Genomic DNA, 15,602 nt, shown 5'->3' on the forward strand with positions numbered 1-15,602 from the left:
GTATCTTGACCTAATGAAAAATACATCTAACATAATTAAGAATAAATACTGAGTTTTCAGAGATTCCTCTCCTGGGATGAAAGCCTACAGTTATATAGGCACAAACACGGGTGTTAGAACATGGCAACAGACCATCATGGGCCACTAACTTTTTGTTCCTTGTCTCTACTGCTACTTTAGTTGATACAAGTGTGAAAGACGAATGAGCATCACAGAAGTGTAATCATCTTTGTGTAAAGTTTGGATCGTCTGCAATGAAAGGATCTTACCAGCAGGCATTTCTGCCAGACGACCAGATATTTCCCTTAAAGCTTCAGCCCACCGAGATGTTGAGTCGGCCATCATACTGACCTTGTACCCTATGTCTCAAAAGTACTCAGAAAGGGTGATACCTAAGGACAAAAAAAGCTGTGGAGCTTGAATTTAAAAGCTATGCATGCAAGCAATAACTGGCATCATGGTGTGGAGTCACATCCTGGTATATTTTCTGTATCACTCTTTTGTATGAAAAAACATGAGCATATCATGACTGACCACGTTTATAATCCTGCTGAAATGGAAAGAAGCTGGTCCAGGATGTGGAGCGCCGTGTAACTCGCTCGTTGATAAAAAGTAGAGAAAACTGCACTTCCCAATTCCTTGTATAAAAACATCCAAATTATATTCCATCTTGATTTTAAAAAAAAGCATGTCGTATTATTGTGTATATTCCATAGAAATCATAGAAAATAATAAAAAAGCAAAACTAGAAACAATTTAAACCCTTAGTAGCCAATTAACTACTTTTTGCAAAAAAAAAATACCAACAATATACATACCTCTCCACCGTTCAGTCAGGTCCCCCGGTTGCAATCCATCACAAGGGGTTAACTAGTTTACAACGGGGACTGGTGCTGATGCTACCGGCCCCGCTGTAAACCACTGCCGAATGAACTCATCTCTGCGCAGCCTCCCCGACTGACCGGAGATTAACTAATAAGCGTGGGAAAGTTTCTGAACTTTTTCCCATGCTCCTGAGTTCAGCAAAGGTCAGTCGGGGACTCCGCGCAGCCTCACTGACTACCGCTGACATCACTGAGACTGCGTGGAGTCACCGGCTGACCGGAGGTGAACTGACAGCAGCATGGGAAAAAGTTCATAAACTTTCCCACGCAAATCAGTTCATCTCCCGTTCAGCCTGCGCAGAAATGAATTCATTCATTCTGCAGTGGTTTACAGCGGGGCCAGTAGCATTAGCAACGGTCCCTGTTGTAAACTAGTTAACCTCTTGTGATGGATTGCAGCTTGGAACCTGACTGAATGGCGGAGAGGTATGTATATTGTTGGTTTTTTATATATTTTTTTTTTTTACAGGACAACAAGGGATTCTGTTGGATTAGCAGAATAAATTTGGTCAAAACTTTGTGTATTTATTTCATTAAAAGAATTTTTAATTAATGTGTCTTTTTTAACCCTTTACTATTCTAGGGTTAATAATGGATAGGTGTCTTATTGACAACTCTGCATTATTAACCCGGCCCAATGTCACCTTTCAATAGCAAGGTGACATTAACCCATTATTAACCCATGAGCCACCGCTAAAGGCAATGGGAATAGAGAGATTAAGTGCCAGAAAAGGCGCATCTTATAGATGCGCCTTTTCTGGGATGGCTAGGGGCAGATTTTTTTAGCCGGGGTGGGGGCAAAAACAATGGTCCCTCTCTAAGCTATTAAAATCTGTCCACAGTCATTGGCTTTCCCTCTCTGGCGGAGAAATTACCGAGGGAGCCCACGCAATTTTTTTCAACGAATTTATCCGTTAATTTAACACCTACATGTACAAAATTTTACACACATACACTAATCTAATTATTAGTCAAAAACTTAGGTTTTGTTGATTATTCCCAAATGTTATAGTTAATAAAAGTAACCTTTTATAAAGTGTATGTTCTGTGAGCATAAATGATTTTTATGAATCCATACACTTGTATAGGCAATTTTGATATGACTCAGATCAAAATCAGACATCTCTCTGCTTTATTTTGCAGACTACTTAAGGCCCCGTTACACATAACGATGTCCCAGCGATCCCACCAACGATTCGACATGGATGGGATCGCTGGGACATCGTTAGACAGCCCCTCCAGCTATCAGGACCAGCGAGCAAGCTGGTTTCCAATGTAAACAGCGGGTATCTAAGAGCCGTGCGGCTCTTAGTTACCCGCTGTTTACATTGGAAACCAGCGTCGCTGATCTCTCGCTGCCACACGCAGCGATGCATGCTGGCCAGCGGGAGACCAACGATCAAAAAACGGCCCAGGACGATCCTGCACGATCAGCGATACCCGGCAGGGGGGCCGGTCGCTGATCCCCGTCACACACAGCGATCTCGCTGGCGAGATCGCTGTGGCGTCACAAAATCAGCGATCTCCCTGGCGATATTGCTGTGTGTGATGGGGCCTTTAGTCTTCAAAACAAACATTAACATCTACAGACTATTATGGGTTTGTATTCTATCCATAAATAACTTGACATCTGAATGAAGTCTTGGGCTATGTTCACAAGTTTTTTCTATGGGAAAGCTTCTTTTACAACAAAAGTTATTAGTTCAGAAAACTCATGCATAAGCAGCTCTTTATTTAACCTGACTGAATTTCAGCATTGCAGCTTTTTTTCTTTTGAGGCTGTGTGCCCACGTAGCGATTTTTAAGCATTTTTGCCGTGATTTTCGGCGCGAAAACGATTACAGAACGCCCCCCATGCATTCCTATGGCATTCCGCACATGCTGTGCTAATGCTGCGCTTTTTTCCACGGCGGAATAGCATCGCGGAAAAAATCGCAGCATGCTCATTCTTTTGTGCGGAATTGCAAAGAATTGCCGCGATTCCGCACCCATAGGAATGCATGAGAATCGCTTACTTCCCGCATGTGGCTATGCCCACTATGCGGGAAGTTAAGTGTCTCATGTGCGGTTGGTACCCACGGTGTGGAGGAGAGGAGACTGTCCTCCAGGTCCTGGGTACCATACCCCTGTAAAAAAAAGTATAAAAAAAAAAAAAAAATCGGTGTATATTTACCTTCCGGCGTCCCGCGCTGCATTCCCGGCCTAAGCGTTCCCAGTAATACCTTGCGGCACGATCCTGTGATGACGTAGTCTCGCGAGATCGCTATAGTAACGCGAGACCAACGTCATCACAGGTCTCGCAAGGCATCGCTGAGGACGGGAAAGCAGCGCGGGACGCCGGAAGGTAAATATACCCCTATTTTTTTTTAGCATTTTAACATTCTATCTTTTACTATTGAGGCCGCCTATGCGGCCTCAATAGTAAAAGCCTGGTCACACTTGTCAAACACTATGTTTGACGAGTGTGACCAACCTGTCAATCACTTTCCAAGTGATGCTTCAAATTGCTTGGAAAGTGCTTGAATATCGCACGTGAAAATCGCGGTGAAATCGCACGGAAAAAAACGCGCGATTTCTGGGAAGGAGTCCGGTTTTTGGTGTGCATTTTAACATGCAACGTGGGCACATAGCCTAAATCTGCAGAAAGCAAAGTTTTTCACCATTTTTTCACCAATTGAAAGTAATGACAAACTTCAAAAACACTGAAAACATGCAGCCTAACATTTGTGCTGCGTTTTAGGTGAGTAAAACTTAATTAAAGAAGCATGTTCATCAACGTTTTTATGTTTTTAGTATATTGCAATCATATTATATAGCACCATTAAATCACAATTGCTCATTTTGCCTTTCTACGCAGTAAATTCTTCTCCATGTAGAAACAGGAAGTCTTTTTTCCCTGCATAAATAATTCCCCTCCTCAACTCCTGAGTCCTCACCCAGCTGCTCCCCCTCCCGGGACTTTGGCAGTGACTCATTGATGGGAAATCAACCTCCTGCTTCTACATAGAGCTTATAGGATTCAGCTTGTCAGTTATTAATCAAGTGATGTCATAGATCTAATGGAAAAGAGAATAATGATCTGGGTAGAAAGGCAAAAAGAGCAATTTTAAGTACACAGTGATATGATATGATGATTGCAATATATTAAGAGGATAAAAACTTTGATGGAAGTGCTTTTTTAACGTACTATAGACAAATCACACATGAGCAGGCCTGAAAAACGCTCAAAACCCCCCCACAGCAAATAGCTGTGTTCATTACACAGCATTTATACTTTCAAGAATGAAGGTTTTGGATGAAGAAAAAAAAAATGCTGCAAAAACGCCGTATGTGAACACATCCTAAAGCATCCTCCTGCCAGATACCACAGGACACTTTCTTGGTTATGTGGAAGCCATGTCTTGACTGGTTAGAGCTGTTTTGAAGGCACAAAGGGTGCCTACATATTAGGAAGGTGATTTTACATAGAATCTGTCAAGACATTTAGTGTGACATGGCTGCGTAGGTAAGAGGAATACAAGTTCATGCATTCGGATATGATAAGCCAGTCCAAAGAAATCTATTTAGCGCAAATGAGCCTGAAATGCACTGACCCACCTTAGTATTCCTTCCTAACACCATTAAATATTCTGACAGATCCCTTTACTGTCGGAGTATCAATGGATAACAAGGCTTGTAAAAAAAAAAAAATGCTTAAAGAATCACATTCAAATCAGGTTCCATTTTGTGTAGGCATTTTAATTATTGTCGACGTTTAAAAACCGAGAAAAGGAAGAGGAAGTGTTAATGAGTCTTGACATGTGATGATAAACCATTTCTGCTTGCAAAACTAATGCCACACTGTGGGCACGAATAAGGCTTCTCTCCTGTGTGTCTTCTTCTATGTACCACAAGATCAAAATTTCTGATGAAACATTTCCCACAGTCAGGACAGGAAAACGGTTTCTCTCCTGCATGCATTTTTTGATGTATAGCAAAAACAGAGCTATTAGCAAATCGCTTTCCACACTGAGAACAAGAATACGGCCTCTCTCCTGTGTGACTTCTCAAGTGAACATTAAGATCAGAGTTTCTCATAAAAGTCTTTTCACACTCAGGACAGGTATAAGGTCTCTCTTTTGTGTGAGTCTTCTTGTGCTTGAGAAGTTGTGAATTACTGCAGAAACTTTTATTACATTCTAGGCAGGAATATGGTCTCTCCCCTGTATGGCTTCTCTGGTGAATGACTAGGCTTGAGTTACAAAGAAAGTGTTTCCCACATTCAGAGCAAGAAAATGGTTTGTCTCCTGTGTGGCTTTTCTTATGTTGGTTAAGACTTTTGTTTGTAATAAAGCACTTTCCACAATCAGAGCAAGAGTATGGCCGTTCACCTGTATGAGTTTTCAGGTGGATGACAAACTGTGAGCTTTGAGAAAAGCATTTCCCACAATACGAACAGGTGTAGGGTTTTTCTCCTGTGTGTATTCTCTGATGCTGAACAAGACTTGAGCGGAACGAAAAAAAATTCCCACACTCTGAACAAGAATATGGCTTCTCGCCTGTGTGAGTTCTCTGATGTTCAACGAGTTGGGAGCTGCTGGCAAAACTCTTCTCGCATACCGAACAGTAATAAGGTTTTTCTCCTGTGTGAACTCTGCGATGTACAATGAGGTTGGAGTTTTTAATAAAACTTTTCCCACAGTCTAAGCAAGAATAGGGCTTTTCACCTGTATGTATTCTTTGGTGCATTATGAGATGGGCCTTGGTAAGAAAGCTTTTCTCACATTCCTTGCAAGAGTATGGCCTCTCGCCAGTGTGAATTTTCTGATGTTGAATAAGAAGTTCATTTCTAGCAAAGCACTTTCCACAGACAGCACATGAATATGGCTTTTCCCCAGTGTGCATTGTCTTATGCCTGTTAAGATAAGATTTGTATACAAAGGATTTCCCACACTCAGAGCAGCAGTATGGCTTCTTACCTGAATGAATTTCTTCATGCTGCTTAAGATGTGCTTTAGTTTTATAAGATTTCCCACACTGACCACATGAATACATTCTCACGTTTGAATGGATTTTTTTATGCTTACGTAGATGCTTTTCCATAGAAAAGCATTTGTCACAGTCTGAACAACTATAAAGATCATCATTATCAGTTTTCAGGACTCTATTCACATTTTCATTAATATGAGCAGATGGAACTTCAGGATTACATGAAAAGGATTCCTTAACTAGATAAGATGGATCCTTGCATGTATTATCTGATGATTTTAAATTGCCAGGGTCACATGCAAGCAATTCCCTCTTCATGAAGGTATGGTGTTGAGTATCATCTAAAGAAGTTCCTCTAGGACCTTCACTTGAGGCAGACTGCTCTGAATGAGCGCGTGAATCCTCCTCTGTAGGATCTCTAGGTAAAGTTACATCACTACAATTTTCTTCTGAAAATAGATGTTCCTCCTTGATATAAAAACTGGTATATTGTACATGATCTAGGGATGTATAGCTGTCATTATCACAGAAATTACTTTCAAATACGGGGGATCCTTCTGTACCGTAGTTATGAGGCTTGTGGTCGCTATGTGTGCTGTCTGGTAGATTTTGTCCACTACATGAGAAGAACTCTTCCTTAATTTGATGGGATGGATTATGTGAAAGATTGTCGGTGTCCATAAAGTTTTCTGTATCAAATGATTCTTCCCTAGTATAAACGAATGGATATTCTGATAAATCTTCTTCAAGCATAATTCCTGTAGAGGTAAAATAAAAAAAAGTATAAAATACATGGATAATGCTACACTTTTTTTTTTTTTTTACAGACCTTTTACTTGCTCAAAAAAGTTAACTTGAATGGCATGTAAAAATCTGAGGTCCCACGATTCAGCAGCCTTTTTCCATTTTGCGCTGAGTCCACCATTGCAGGGATATTCACATTTGTTGCTTTTAGGGCGCACTGTGAAATCTCTGCTTGCAGTGCAACAGGGCATCACTTCAGTCTTCTCTGAGACACGGCTCGGAAACTGATCTAGTAGACTTAAAACACTGGAGAGCTGCGATTGGCTGCAACTGGGGGAAAAAAGTTAAAGTGCACCCTGAAGAAATGTCCAGTTGCACTACAAGCAGAGATTTCCCATACTGAAATTCAAAAGCAACAAATATGATTATCTCTGCAATAGAGCAATGCAGAGCACAACGTAAGAGCGGCAGAATCAAGAGAGCTAAGGGATATCTACAAGGTATTTAACCAAATTTTTTTTTTTCAACAATTGACACGTCCTCTTTAAATGCTTTCCCCACTAAATACCGTATATACTCATGTATAAGCCGACCCCCTTAATTTTGCCACAAAAAACTGGGAAAACTTATTTTTTTTTTTTTTTTTTTTTTCCAATCAATTTTTTTTATTGTAGGAAGTTACATTAGAAAAGGGAAAAAATTCAGGTATCAATGGCATTAATACACAAAGAGAACAACGCTGTAACACGTGGTAGTATATCTTTTGATTATGATTCACATTTCCCATCACACCACCAACAATCATGTCTGATACAAGTTACAACTTTTTGTTTTTTGGTTAATCAACACCTAATACGTATAAAGTCAACCTACCATTTACTCTTTAATCCTCAAAACGAGGGTTTCAAACAACCAGAACCAGAGAGTAAGAAAGGAAGATAAGAAAGGGGAAGGGAGGAAGAGGTGGGGGGGGCAGAACCATGGATGGTTGCAAAGAGGCAACCAGGGAGGGGGGGGGAGCTAGGGAATTAGATGGCGTTCCGGGGTAGCCCGAGCAGTAACAACAACATAGATATAAACACCTTGAATATTGACATGTGGTACGGATGAACTCCCTGCGTAACACTCTCTTTGACCCTATTTGACCCATTTTATTAATCTCAGACAGTTTGCCCTGGAAACAGATGCCTGACAGGGGATGCATATACAGAGTTTAGCCACGTGTCCCAAGTCTGAAGTATTTTGTTTTTGGCGCGGATGGAGTGAGCCAGACAGAACTCGTATTGGCAATGGAGATTAATTCGGTTATATAGTTCAGCTAATGTAGGTGTCTTTGGGGATTTCCAATAGCTACTTATGCAATATCTGGCAGCAACTAGAATGTGAACCAATAATCCCCTGGATTCCCAAGAGAACTCCTCTATACCCACGTTTAGCACTGCCAGACCCGGATTCGGATTAATAGTATTGCCTGTCAGCTCACCCATCAGGCCAAACACCTCCAGCCAGAACGAGAAAACCTTGGGACAAGCCCACCAGCAGTGACCAAGAGTACCCCTTTGGAGGCAGCCCTTCCAACAATGTGGCGAATAATTTGGGAGGAACTGTGCTAAGTTGGCTGGGGACCGATACCATCGCAGGTGTACTTTTTTCAGTTGCTCCAGATGATTTATGCACTTGGAATATTTTTGGATATTTGCTGAAGCCGAGTGCCAGTTTGAAGGAGAGGTAGAAACATTCAACTCCACGTCCCATTTATTCATATAAGGAGATTTTTGCTCTTCGGGGGGGTTATTGAGCCATTTGTATGTTGAGGAGATACCTTTGGATTTAATTATCTTTTTAAATACCAAAGCCTTTGTTGTAGGTAACAGAGGATTCGACTTTAGAGGAAATTTAGAGGCCAGAAAATGACTAATTTGGATGTGTTGATAGAAACAACCCTTTAAAGAGGGGTGTTTCCGTACTATTTCATTAAAGGGGTTAACACCCAAATCAGAGAATAGATCCGCCAGCACTGTAATGCCCGATCCCTCCCACCTGGCTAGATTCAAAAAGGGGATTTGAGATTCCAACGACTTGAGGGAAATCTCTGAAAGAGGAATCAAGTCATTTCGCCAGACCTCCAGGGAAGCTGACATGGTGGGAACACACGGGGAGAACCGTGAACGGCTCAAATATTCTGCTTCCATCATTCTTCTGACCGAGCCCTGGCGGGACAGGAAATTTTCAATCTGAGCCCATCTATGTGAATTACCTGGACGCCACCATTCCTTTAGTGATTCAATTAGTAAGGCTTTATAATATGCCGATATGTTTGGGGTGCCCAGTCCCCCTGAGTCATATGGGGGATATAACACTTTACCTGCGACCCTGGCCCTTTTATTACCCCAGACAAATTTGTTAGTCAACGATTGAAGTTTCATCAGGGTTTTGTGAGAAATTTTGATGGGTAAGCATCTGAGTACATACAATATTTTGGGTAAGAAAACCATTTTAAAGGACTGTATCCTGGCCATCCAGGACAACGATATTTTTTCATACCTTCCCAATTCCTTTTCTAAATTTTGGATCAGAGGTTCCAAATTTTCTTTAACTAACATCTGCGATGGTGTCAGCTTAACACCTAAATAAGGTATCCCCCTGTCGCACCATTTGAATTGAAAGGCCCCCTCCAGCACACTCCTGGCTTCCACCGGTACATTAAACGGCAATATCAAAGACTTTGCCGCATTAAGCTTATAATACGACACTGTAGAAAAGTTCGATAATGTGTTCACCACTGCTGGAATCGAAACTACAGGGTTAGAACAGGAAATTATCACATCATCTGCGTATAAACCAAGTTTATGTTCAAATTCCCCAACTCTTATACCAGAAATGGCTATGTTTTTTCGTATAGCTTCCGCCAGAGGTTCTACCACTAAAGCAAAAATAGTGGGAGACAATGGACACCCCTGGCGAGTGCCATTACTTATTTGAAATTTAGATGACAGAAACCCCGATGCCAACACTGACGCATTTGGGTAAGAGTAGAGAGCTAGAATGGATGACTTAATTTTTCCCAAGAACCCGAATTTTGTTAGAACTCTCTCCAGGTATCCCCAGTGCACCCTGTCAAAGGCTTTTTCAGCATCAAGAGACAGGAATGCACTGGGTTCACCCGATATCTCCACCAGTCCAATCAAGTCAAGCATCCGTCTGGTGCCATCCTTAGATTGCCTGCCTGTCACAAAACCAACTTGGTCTGGGGCCACTAAGGCCGGGATCACTTTATGAAGTCTATCCGCCACTAGTTTGGCATAAATTTTAACATCACAATTTAGGAGTGAAATTGGCCTAAAATTACCCGGGGTGTCTGCAGGTTTCCCTGGCTTGGGTAGCGTGATAATAATCGCTTCCAAGTTGTCTGGGGAAATTGACCCTTTATTTTGCCAAAAATTGAAGGTTTTTAACATAAAGGGGGACAGAGTGGATGTAAATTGTTTGTAATATTCGTATGGCAGCCCATCGGGGCCCGGGGCAGAGTTAGACTTAGTCATTTTGATGGCACCTAGGATTTCATGTGTAGTAAAGGGAAGATTAAGTTCCTCTAATTGCTCATCTGAGACCCGGGGAAGATCCAGGGTGTCTAGAAAGCCCTGTATATCCACTTGAGTCGGCTGTGACGTGTTGGAATCATTTTTTAGATTATACAGGGCCTCATAATATTTCGCAAATGTTTCTGCTATTTCAATGGGATGTCTAGTGATTGTTCCATTTGGGTCCCTCAGGAATTCTATTTTAGATTGAATCTCACGTTTTTTCGTCCTTCTTGCCAATAAGGACCCCGCTCTATCCCCCATAGCATAAAATGTCGATCTATTTTTTTTTAGATTATGTTCGTAATTTTGCAGGAGTAGGGATCTTAGTTGAAATCTATGGGTTACAATTTCTTTAGTCAAGTTAGGGGTTGCTTTGGCTTTATTCAGGGATTCAAGGTGATGAATACGGGTTAATATATATTTAATATCTGCGTCTTTTTGCCGTTTTTGGATGGAGGCCAGTTTTATGAACTGCCCCCTGACTACTGCTTTATGAGCAGCCCACAGGGTCTCGTCAGAAATTTCCCCATTATTATTAAGTTTGAAATATTCTGTTAACACTGACTCTACTTCATCATGTACCTTCTGCCTACCAAGCAAGCTAGTATTCAATCTCCACCTGGGGGAATTTAGAACATTAAAGCCACCCTGAACAGACAAAGAGATCGGCGCATGATCTGTCCAAGTGATTAAACCAATATCAGCTGCAACACAATTACTTATAGATTTGCTGTTGACCAAAAAGAAATCAATTCTACTGTATGAGCGATGCCTGGAAGAGAAGAATGTATAGTCTCTTTCTGATGCATGTAAATATCTCCAGATGTCATGAAAATGGAATTCATTGATGAGATGCTTAAGTTCCTTAGCATGTGAGATGTTGATGTTGGAGCAATCCATGGAGCGTATAACAGGTATATTAAAATCTCCACAGATGATTTCCGCCCCTGTGGCAGTATCCTTGAATGCTTGGAAAAATTTCCTAGCAAAGGTCAATTGCGATGAATTTGGGGAGTAGACCGTTGCCAAGGTATAAGGGACACTGTTAATATAACAAGACAAAATAATATATCTTCCATCCGCTCCATAACTGACATTTATCAATTTAAAGGCCACTGAGTTCTTTATTAAAATGGCCACTCCTCCTCTTTTTTTTAAGTCATTAGCAAAAAAGGCGTGTTGAAACCTGGGATGAAGTAGCCGTTTATTATCTGTGGAAAGAAGGTGGGTCTCCTGAATGCACGCTATATCACAGTTAGATGCCATCACCTCTCTCCACATCATTGACCTTTTTGCTGGGGAGTTGAGTCCGTTCACATTAATAGACAATATCTTAATTTTCATATTGGAGCCGCAGGGGGGGTTGAATTCCTAGGAACGCCATCAGGGATGAGAAGGGTTAGACCAACAAGGAATTGAAAGAAATTTCTGAAAAAAATTAAAGAACATTTTTGAGAAGAAGAACAAAAACAAAAAAGTTCCATCAACACCGGTTTGCCCCGAGTAGGGTGACCGGAGTATAACCGCTCGCCATAGGCAAGAACATCAGGGGGGCTACGTGACATCCCGTGTCACAGGAGCAAGGACAGCAGGTGCCATAAGCAGGAAGGAGTCCCAGCTAAGTTGCTGACCATTCAGGGTTAATCTTGTCTGGAGATCTTCTTTGATTCTCCCGCCCGCCAGGGTTTGGTGGGTGGGCTATTCCCCAGTCATCCAGCAATTTGCCCAGCTGAGAAGGAGTATGACATATGTAAGTGCCTCCATCTTTGAAAATTATCATCCTCACCGGAAAACCCCACTTGTACTTAATGTCTTGATCTCTAAGGAGTTTAGAAAGGTGGGCGAATTCTCTTCTTTTATTAAGAGTTGTAGCAGAAAGATCTGGGAAGATTTTTAGTCCCATGAAAGTGTCTGGCAGGGCTGGACTTTCCCTCAGTGTGTACAGCACAGCTTCTTTTGTTTTATAGAAATGAAGTCTAGCCAGGACATCTTTAGGCAGAGCTGGATCTATGCCTTTGGATTTAGGGACTCTATGAATTCTGTCCACTATCAGGTCTCTGGCGTCCCATCCAGGAAGTATAAGCTGCAGAAACTTGTGGAAGTATTCATGGAGCTCTTTATCTGCTACAGATGAGGGAATCCCTCTGATTTTTAGGTTATTTCTTCGGGATCTGTCCTCTATATCACTGATTTTAAGTTTTAATGCCTCCACCTCCTTTTCCAAAGCTGTGTTAGCATCTATCAGATTGTTATGTGATGTTGCAAATTCAGCCATTTTAGTTTCTACATGCTCTGTGCGATCACCCAGAGACCTGATTTCTTCCTTCAGCTCTCTGACTATTTCTCTGAGATCACCCTGTAGGGAAGCCCTCAGCGTTTTCAGCAGAGATTGCATTGTTTCCTCTGTCAGAGGAATGCCTGTATTGCCTCTCACGCAGCCTGTATCTCCTTGTGAGGAGTGGGAAGACGCTGAGTGGGAAGCCAGCACCATCTTGCTAGGTGAGGAGACTTCCCTATCCCGGGGGTAAAAGTCTGTCAGCTTGGCTGGAGTGCCAGTTTTTTTAGGTCTCAACTTAGGCATCGCTAAGGGCTGGGGTTACTCACACCTCCTGTAGCTGGTAATCCTGTTATCTGTGAGCTGATAAGAGCTGGTTTATCCTGCTGAAGCACAGAGCTCTCCTTTCAAGCAGCCGTCGCCATCAGCGTGCAGGCCACGCCCCCTGGGAAAACTTATTGATTCACGTATAAGCCTAGGGTGGAAAATGCAGCAGCTACTGGTAAATTTCAAAAATAAAAATAGATACCAACAAAACTAAAATTAATTGAGACATCAGTAGGTTAAATGTTTTTGAATAGCCACATTGAATCAGGAACCCATATAATGCTCCATACAGTTCATGATAGCCCCATAAGATGCTCCATACAAAATAAACCCCATATAATGCTGCACAAAGGTTAATAATGGCCTCATAACATGCTCCATAGAATAATATGCCCTGGCCCCATAAGACGTTCCTTGAATATGCCCCCATATGCTGCCCCATAAGATGGTCCATAGAAAATGCCCCCATAAGATGGTCCATAGAAAATGCCCCCATATGCTGCCCGCAGAAGATGCTCCATTGAATATGCCCCCATATGCTGCCCCATAAGATGCTCCATTGAATATGCTTCCATATGCTGTCCCCATAAGTTGCTCCATTGAATATGCCCCCATATGCTGCCCCATAGATTATGCCCCCATATATTGCTGCTGCCGCTACTGCAGGTATAAAAAAAAAAAAATAAAAAAAGACATACTCACCTCTTGTCCCTGGAGGCCAGGTGCTGGTGTGCTGAGCAGGCGGACACCAGCGCGCTATCAGGGACAGGTGTCGCCACTGGCTCAGGACCCGGCACCTGAGATATTCACCTGTCTTGGTTCCAATGCTGCTCGCCGCCGTCTGCCCGCCAGGTCGCTCTGTCAGTGATGATCAGGCAGCAGAGGGCGCTGTGACGTAGTAGAGGGATCCGGTGGGCAGACAGCGGCGAGCAGCGTTGGAACCGGGACAGGTGAATATAGCATATACGCGCGGGGGGGGGGGGAGTCAGTACGATGTGACACCCCCGCTCCCCCACGGCTATATGACTCGCCTATAAGCCGAGAGGGGGACTTTCAACCCCCAAAAAATCTCGGCTTATACGCAAGTATATATGGTACATTTATTACTTGTCCACAGTATAAGTGGTAAATGTATAAATCATTGGACATTCGAGCTTTGGGATGCACACTCAGATGGGACACAGGTGTGACAAAGGTCCCTGCATGAATAAAATGTTTGTGCACATTCATGACCACTACTCTATTCACTGCTAAGGTTCTGGTAGAGCAATATGCAGCACTGAAATAAAAAACAGTAACTAATTGATTGACTCTACTTCTAGAATTACACACAACCCAAAAAAAAATGCTGGGGGATCATCTTTTCCATACAACCAAGGATGAATAAGTTGCTTACCTTGAGATGTGAGGGTCTGGCAGTTCTCCATCATGATGTCCTTATATTGATCCCTGTGTCCTTCTAAATACTCCCACTCCTCCATGGAGAGGTACACGGCGACATCCTGACACCTTACAGGAACCTGACACACAGCCATACAGTGATTATCATTACCAACTCAGATATAACGCCCCAGTATTCCCAGCGGTGCTCACCTCTCCAGTCAGCAGCTCAATGATCTTGTTGGTGAGGTCTAGGATCTTCTGCCCACTGCTTCTCCCATTGACCAATGAGTGAGTATTCATGACAGGGATCTTGGAAAGCTCTTCTTCTGATAAACAAGGATGTAGGTTGTGTTTTGTGGGATCATTGGACAATTTCACAGGTTCATATTCCTAAGGTAGGAGAAAGACTCTACAAATTAAAAGCCCTAATACATATAACCATGAAATCTCCTATAGTTTATGAAAGCCTGTGCACGACGCCCAGGCCAGAGACACCCCAATACACACAAGTAACCCCAGATGCCTCCTGCATACAGTCCCCAGATTACTTCTGCCCTGTTTACAAACCCAGACTATACCCCTCACCCATTTCCAGATGCCACGTAGGCCTCCACACCTCCAGCCTACACAAGGACAATGGAGCATGTGTGGTGCCCCAGCTCTTTGTGGCCTCCTCAGGAGGCTGCTACATGATTCAGCCTCAGAACCTCTCACCTCTCCAGTCAGCAGGTAGAGCATCTCCAGGGTGAGATTTACGATTCTCCTAGTGATGTGCCTGTGGTCTTCATCCATGCTCCTGCCTGTGCATAAGATGGTGGACACATATGGAGCTGGGTAATAATATAGATTTCACTATTTGGCTAATCTCAGATTCATTCTAGTTTCTCTAAAGCTGCAGCACAAGCCAAGCCCGGCAATCAGCGGCTCACCTATGTCATGCCCGGTGCACTCAGCGAGGCCTCTGTGTTCTGCCACCGAGTACCGCTACAGCTCCGGCATTTGCAGTTTTTGCGATAGTTGGAAACAGAACCATGGGGGGGAGGGGACCATTGGGGAAGAAGATAAGTGACACCTTCCGGCGTATGGAACGCAAAGAACACAAGTGACACTTTCCGGCTTGTGGAACGCATAGCAGGAAGTCAGATGAAACGCAGAGCACGGAGACGTGGTTTCCGCTACATAGCGTTCCGTGTCAGGTTGTGAGCGGGTCGGAGAGGTCACGTCTGTAAGCAGTAGACATCATATCAGTCTCCTCACTTCTTTCCCATTGTTGAGCGAAATGACCTCCCATTGAGCGTCTTTTCTGCATTGTATAGGAATTAAACGCCGCCATATTGGCCAGAGCCAGGGTATCGTGTCTGTGTGCTAGAAGGGACCAGGAAATAACACCGCATGAAATATTAATAAATGTGCAGAATATTTTTTTTGTTAGTGAAT

General features: G+C 42.8%; 1 protein-coding gene across 2 annotated transcripts; it reads right to left on the reverse strand.

Moving 5' to 3' along the window:
• Window positions 1-4,601: 4,601 nt before the first annotated feature.
• LOC141048585 (uncharacterized) lies at window positions 4,602-15,367 on the reverse strand. Of its 2 annotated transcripts, none has more exons than XM_073544308.1 (5): window positions 15,095-15,367; window positions 14,880-14,995; window positions 14,376-14,555; window positions 14,179-14,302; window positions 4,602-6,610 (listed from the first exon to the last, which is right to left on the reverse strand). In XM_073544308.1, the coding sequence occupies exons 2-5, from the start codon at window positions 14,955-14,957 to the stop codon at window positions 4,668-4,670; spliced, it is 2,325 nt and encodes a 774-aa protein (XP_073400409.1). In that variant the 5' UTR covers window positions 14,958-14,995; window positions 15,095-15,367; the 3' UTR covers window positions 4,602-4,667. The 2 variants fall into 2 exon arrangements, with proteins under 2 accessions (XP_073400409.1, XP_073400406.1); XM_073544305.1 differs by having other exon boundaries at window positions 14,880-14,965; window positions 15,095-15,366.
• Between the last annotated feature and the right edge of the window lie 235 nt (window positions 15,368-15,602).

Source organism: Dendrobates tinctorius, unplaced genomic scaffold (assembly GCF_039654945.1).
Source record: "Dendrobates tinctorius isolate UK_male_01 unplaced genomic scaffold, ASM3965494v1 ptg000137l, whole genome shotgun sequence".
Taxonomy (NCBI): domain Eukaryota; kingdom Metazoa; phylum Chordata; class Amphibia; order Anura; family Dendrobatidae; genus Dendrobates; species Dendrobates tinctorius.